Below are 6,000 nucleotides of genomic sequence, written 5' to 3'. Positions count from 1 at the left end.
GTTTTTTTTTTTTTTTATATAAATTCACACGTCAAAAAAACCAAACCTTTGCCAGGCCATGTGTCCAGAGTTTTTCGTTTGGAAACTATGATCATTACAACTACGGAACATCAAACAGAAGACAGCCTTTTCCTGAGGGCTTGCGAACTGAATCTGGCAACACTTTGGAAAAGTACTACTTTAGGTTCTCAAGAACCAAAAGAGCCCTCTGGCTCTTCCAGTGGGCTCAGCCCTAAATATTCTGAGTCCTTTGAAAAAATTATGAGTTGCAGGTGTTTAAATTTTCAAGTATTTTCTTTGGGTCTTTTCATTAAATACCCAGTGACTACGCAGTCCTAATGACAAACAAGGATTACACTTCCTGGGGGGTCCTATTTACAATTAAGGTAGGTCTGCATTTTTCTCCCATCCACTTGCCTTCTTCTCTCTTTCAACCAGACTTTTCACCTCTTTTCTAAGCTCCAGTATTTCACAAAACACCAAATAAAAATAAAATAAACAACCCCCCCCCCACCCCGCTATGACATTGCAGTTACACAGTCTTGAAAACGAAGGAAGTTTGTCCCTCGCGGGGACCCGTCCTGGTGGTTTCCTGCAGAAAGATGGCGGCGGTCTCAATGTCAGTGGCGCTGAGGCCAGCGTGGTGGGGGAGACGGGCAGCGGCGGCAGCTGCCATTTCCGTTTCCAGGGTTCCGACCAGGTAACGGGGTCGTCAGGCTTCTTCTTCAAGGTTCTTGGGTCTCCTCACTTTTGCGGAGGTCTGTGCCGGCGGGGTCCCCGAGCAGGCCTCGGGGAAGGCGTCCTCTGCTGACCTCTTCCTCGGGAGAGGGCGGGCGCATTGGGGACTCGCTGCGATCGGGGGGCGCTGGCCGGGCGAGTGGGACGTGAACGCGGGGAGGTGGGAGGAGGACCTCCGGTTTCTTGGAAACTTTTGCGCTGTTGCTGTGAGAGAGGGTCTGTGGGGTCGGGCGGTCCCCGCAGCCGCGAGCCGAGGCCGGTCCAGTCCCCGGGGAATGGGAGGGGCCTCAGTGGCCTGGCGCCCCCTTTTCTGCACCACTCCGTGTCTTTCACCTGGTTGCCCATCACTTCGGTGCTTTCCTTGGGGGACATAGCCCTCTTTGCGTTAAGTGGTACTGATCGGGTGTCTGAGCATCAAGATAGTGTTAGTGGTCAGCCTGACGGGGAGGAGAAGTTGGTTGGAAGTCAGTGTTAATACAAATGTCCCAGCTAGTGTGATACTGGACGTTAAAACTTACACAAGGCTGGGGGGTGGTCCTGCTGGGAGGCTTCCCGTCCCGGATTGGATTAAACCTCACAGCAATTCAGGGACGTTCGGTATTGGTTGTTGTTACTGTTTTGCCGTGAAGCATTTTGGTGGTGGTGGTATTTGTTGGACTCCATTACTTTTAATCCTCCATTGCCCTGTTTTCCATAATTTTTCCAGATTTTGTAGTACCAACACGACGGCGCGCACACACACACACACACACACACACATTTTTATCTGCGAATACGTGTTATGTTTCATCGCTATTTTCGCAGCTCGTTGGTATCAATACAAACCAGGCCTTACATTGAGTGTCCTACGCATTCTGTTGAGACCACACTAAATGCTCAGACCAAGGATGGAAAGACTGGATGGACCGATGTGAAGTGGGTGGGAGGAGCGGGAGTGGTTAAACCTGGAAGAGGGTCTAGTCAAGTGCTAATTAATTCAGTGGTATATTAAATATAAAGAACTAGAGTTAATTAGAAAGGATTTTTGGAGATACATTTCATCAAGGTTTTCAGTGAGTTTTGCGTGGGAAAGAAGACGGGGTCCTGGGTAGGGTCAGTTGGTTACGAAAAGGCTTGAAGACAGTAGTTTAGAGATACGTACATAATACAGAGTTATTGGAAAATAAGGACGTAAGATTGGGGAAAGGTAAATAAGTGTGTACTGAACGCTTCTTCATATGGTGAACTTGAAGAATGGAAAGTATTTCTGTAAGGTAAAATATTCCACTGGTTGCCTTGGGGCTGGAATAGACTCAGGTTAGTTCTTTTTCTCCTGGACATTATAGAGATTAATTTTGCATTCCCAAATAATAATGTATTCACAGTTGCCTAGAACTGAAAACAAATTTGAAGGGTCCACTGGTGTATGGCTAATCAAAACATGGCCGTATGCCTGTCACAGCCATTTTGTCAGCAATTAGTTACAGTTAAGATACTACATTTTGGAAATTTTGATGATAATTACTACTACTTCAAAATAGTAATTTAAAGAGTTTCTGCTTGTGAAACAGTTACGAGAGATTTTAAAATAAAATTTTAAATCATATGACTTTTTGAAAGAGAAGTAAGCCTTTATTTCCTTGTTTTCCAAATAAAGCTCGCTGTGCTGCGTATGACTTTTTTTCCCCAAACTTTTATTTATTTTAAGTCTGTTTTTCCAGGACCCATCAGCTCCCAGTCAAGTAGTTATTTCAATCTAGTGGTGGAGGGCGCAGCTCACAGTGGCCCATGTGGGGATCGAACCTGCAACCCGGTTGTTAAGAGCACCGCACTCTAACCAATTGAGCTAACCGGCTGCCTTGCATATGACTTTTGTTTCACACTTTAAAAAAACTTAAAAGACAAGTAAAACAAATTTTAAACACAAGTTAAATGACACATTTATTTGCTTTCTGTACCACCTTTTTTTACCCAAAGAGCTTATGATATTCATCTCACTTTAAGGGAAATCTGTGGTCCATCTCCCTTACATATTATTTGCTCTTCATCCTTAAGTACTCTTTCCCCTTATGATTTCAGAGTAAGGAGGACCTGAAAAGACTGAATGTGGAAAAAGAATCAATTAATGGGGAAATTAACATCTAAAATTCATTTTATTGTAATGTTTAGAAAACATTTGCAAATGATGTAGTGGTTCAGTAGCTTGAATAAAATGAGGGAGGGTGGAATCTGTAAGGCACTTGGTAAGGAGGGGAGTAGTGAAAAAATATAAGTATTGGAGAAAAGAAACTAGCAGAAGGAAAGAAGCAGTTAACAGCTACATTAATGGATCAGTAAAAAAACAAACAAAAAAAAACACCAATCAAAAAATCCAACAACATATATGCACGAGAGAGAGAAAAAATTACTTAAACAGTGTAGATGATTCAGCTGATCTAGTTACTGAGCTCATGCCCTAGAGTCTCAGTTTCCACGTGCTTATTTCCCTGGTCTGAAGAGAAGGGGGGGAATCCTGATAAATGGCCTACATTTATCTTTACTTCTCTGACTTTCCTAAGGGATTGTCCAGGGTTAGTTTAACTATTTAGGATATTAATATAAAAACCAGATAAAATGGCACTCTATTTCAAAATAGCAGTACTTAGGGCTCAAAACATTTGATATAAGGGTTTTTGTTTTCTTTAACCTATTCATGCACACATCTCACCTACTCCTGTTTCGTGACTTGTCAATTTGGATTGAATCTTGTGTTTACCTCAAACATAACTCCTTAGGGTCTGCAGCAGGTGTTAATAACGGTGGTGGGGACTGAGTATGTGGGACCTTTATTTGAGGTCTGTTTTTGCACTCCAATCTTTATTCTGTTGCTTTTATTTCCTTTTTCAGCATTAGATGAGTATGAAATTATGAGTCTTAGGACCTCCAATGAGTAAGAGGTCCTAAGGTTGACAAGAATTCTGTGTATGATACCTTACTGAGAAGCTGTCTCAGCCCAAATTTGAGAAACATTTAGGGCATTTAAAACCAGTAGGTTGGCTTCTACTTCAGAAAAGCTGCATAAACAAATTCCTCTCTAAAGGGCAGCTACTTTTACTATCTTTGGAACATATCAAAGCCACGTTTTGTGAGCTTGAATTGTTTCGAAAGTGCCTTCTAATAGGTTTCATTTCTTACTTTTTTTCGTCATTAAAAAACCCCATAACTAGTTGGTCTGTTTCATCAGTAGCAGTCATTTTTGTTGGATTCTTAGGAGAATTAAATATTTTAATACTAATAAATATTGAAATGGTGTGTGATACATAGTAAACCTTACCTATTAAATGTTCATTTTATTATTGGTTTGAATAACCTGAATATTTTTCTTTAATCTTGGTGATAGATATTTGATAGATGGAATTATTGTTTAAAATATTCGCTTCCATTCCATTCCCTGTGACAGGATCATGCATTACTGCCCCATTGGTTAAGGGACTTGTTTTAGCCAATTAGGTGTTAACTGGAAATTATATGCATTGTTAAGCCGAAGTTTTAAGAGCTGTCCCATGTTTTGCCATGTCCCTTTTCCCTCTGCTGTGAGATGGATGTATCCTGGGTTGGGTCTTTTCTTTTAGCCAGATCCTGAAATGAAGATAACATGGAGCAAAGCAGAATCTGAATCTTGTAGGTTACATAACATACTAAGTGATTAAGCAGTAAACCTTTGTTGTAAATCAAAAAGATGTTTGGATTGTTGGTTACTAACAACCTATACTGACTTTTACACACACCCACATGCACATAAATGAGCAGGTATTAGCACAAGGACTGATGTATCAGTAGTGAGGTCACATGCTTTTGGAGGGTTAGAAAAAAACTTTATTTTTGTACGCTTCATGGCACCTAATGTTGTGTGATTGTAAGGAAAAGCAGGAAGCCATAAGCTGTATTTCTATTAATAGTCACAGTGAAAGCCAATTAGGTACTAACCTACATAAGTATCTACCAGACTTACGCTTTTCTAATTATTTGCAATGGTCTGAATGTAGGATATTCACCTAAAACTGTTTACTTCTGGATTGAAGTTGTCTTATAAATAAGTGTTTTTGTACTCATACATTTCCTTGGCAAGTGTCCTGATTCCTCTTTTGTGTTCAAATTAAAAGAGGTGAAAATGAATTTATTTGGGAAAGGGTACTCATGGAACATGAGAGCTTTTTTGTAATAGTGGTAATTAAATGTGATTATGAGACTTGCTCTCTGTAAGCTACTTTACATGACATTTTAAAAAGTTAAATTCATGGGGTTTAAGGGAGAAAGATGGAGCAACTTAGTTCCTGTGTGTGGGGACAGAGTCCTAGAGAGCAGTTTCCAGGCTCTTGGCCTCGTGTGGAAAGGTGCTGGCTCGGGTAGTAGATGGCCATCAGCTGTGAGTAGTTGGCCATCAGCTGTTACCGGTCAGCCATTAGCCACTGCTATAACTGCCGCGGCTGAGCTAGCAAGAGCGGATTGCAGTTAGCAAGTGGGGTTGGTGGGCAGAGAAGCGGATGGCAGACTGCATCGTGTGGCTCCTGCTTCCTGTGTCTCCAGCCCAGCCGCCAGCGAGAATATAGTGGTATGACTCCCCTCTCTCTGGCTCCGTGGGTGTTCCTTTTTGGCCTCACCATGTCCTGCGTTGGGGAGCTGAGACCCTGTATGACACCCTGCACGACACTGTGTAATCCATGTTAGAAGAGGTCTCTGTTTTGGTGTGGGGTGAATACAGAATAATTTCAAATGGAAAAGCTTCTAAAATATATCCCTTGGTGAACATTGAGAATATTTTTTTTTTAAAGTAAAGTTTATTGGGGTGACAATTGTTAGTAAAATTACATAGATTTCAGGTGTACAATTCTGTATTACATCATCTATAAATCCCATTGTGTGTTCGCCACCCAAAGTCAGTTCTCCTTCCATCACCATATATTTGATCCCCCTTACCCTCATCTACCACCCTTACCCCCTTACACTCTGGTAACCACTAAACTATTGTCTGTGTCTATGAGTTTTTGTTTCTCATTTGTTTGTCTTGTTCTTTTTTTGTCTCTTTTTTGTTGTTTTTGGTGTATATACCACATATCAGTGAAATCATATGGTTCTCTGCTTTTTCTGTCTGACTTTGCTTAGCATCATACTCTCAAGATCCATCCATGTTGTCACAAATGTTCCTATATCATCTTTTCTTACCACCGAATAGTATTCCATTGTATATATATACCACAACTTCTTTATCCACTCATCTATCGAAGGACATTTTGGTTGTTTCCG

General features: G+C 41.2%; 1 protein-coding gene across 1 annotated transcript in view; it reads left to right on the top strand.

Annotated features, from left to right (window-relative positions):
* The first annotated feature begins 584 nt into the window (after window positions 1–584).
* NDUFS4 (NADH:ubiquinone oxidoreductase subunit S4) overlaps window positions 585–6,000 on the top strand; it is a 92,207-nt gene continuing 86,791 nt past the window's right edge. Inside the window, exon 1 of the mRNA XM_081054449.1 lies at window positions 585–700. Coding sequence (XP_080910575.1) covers window positions 603–700 — 98 coding nt within the window. The 5' untranslated portion in view covers window positions 585–602. The remainder of the gene's footprint in view (window positions 701–6,000) is intronic.

This window comes from Rhinolophus hipposideros (genome assembly GCF_964194185.1).
Source record: "Rhinolophus hipposideros genome assembly, chromosome: 7".
Taxonomy (NCBI): Eukaryota; Metazoa; Chordata; class Mammalia; order Chiroptera; family Rhinolophidae; genus Rhinolophus; species Rhinolophus hipposideros.
This window is presented reverse-complemented; position numbering and strand designations above follow the sequence as displayed.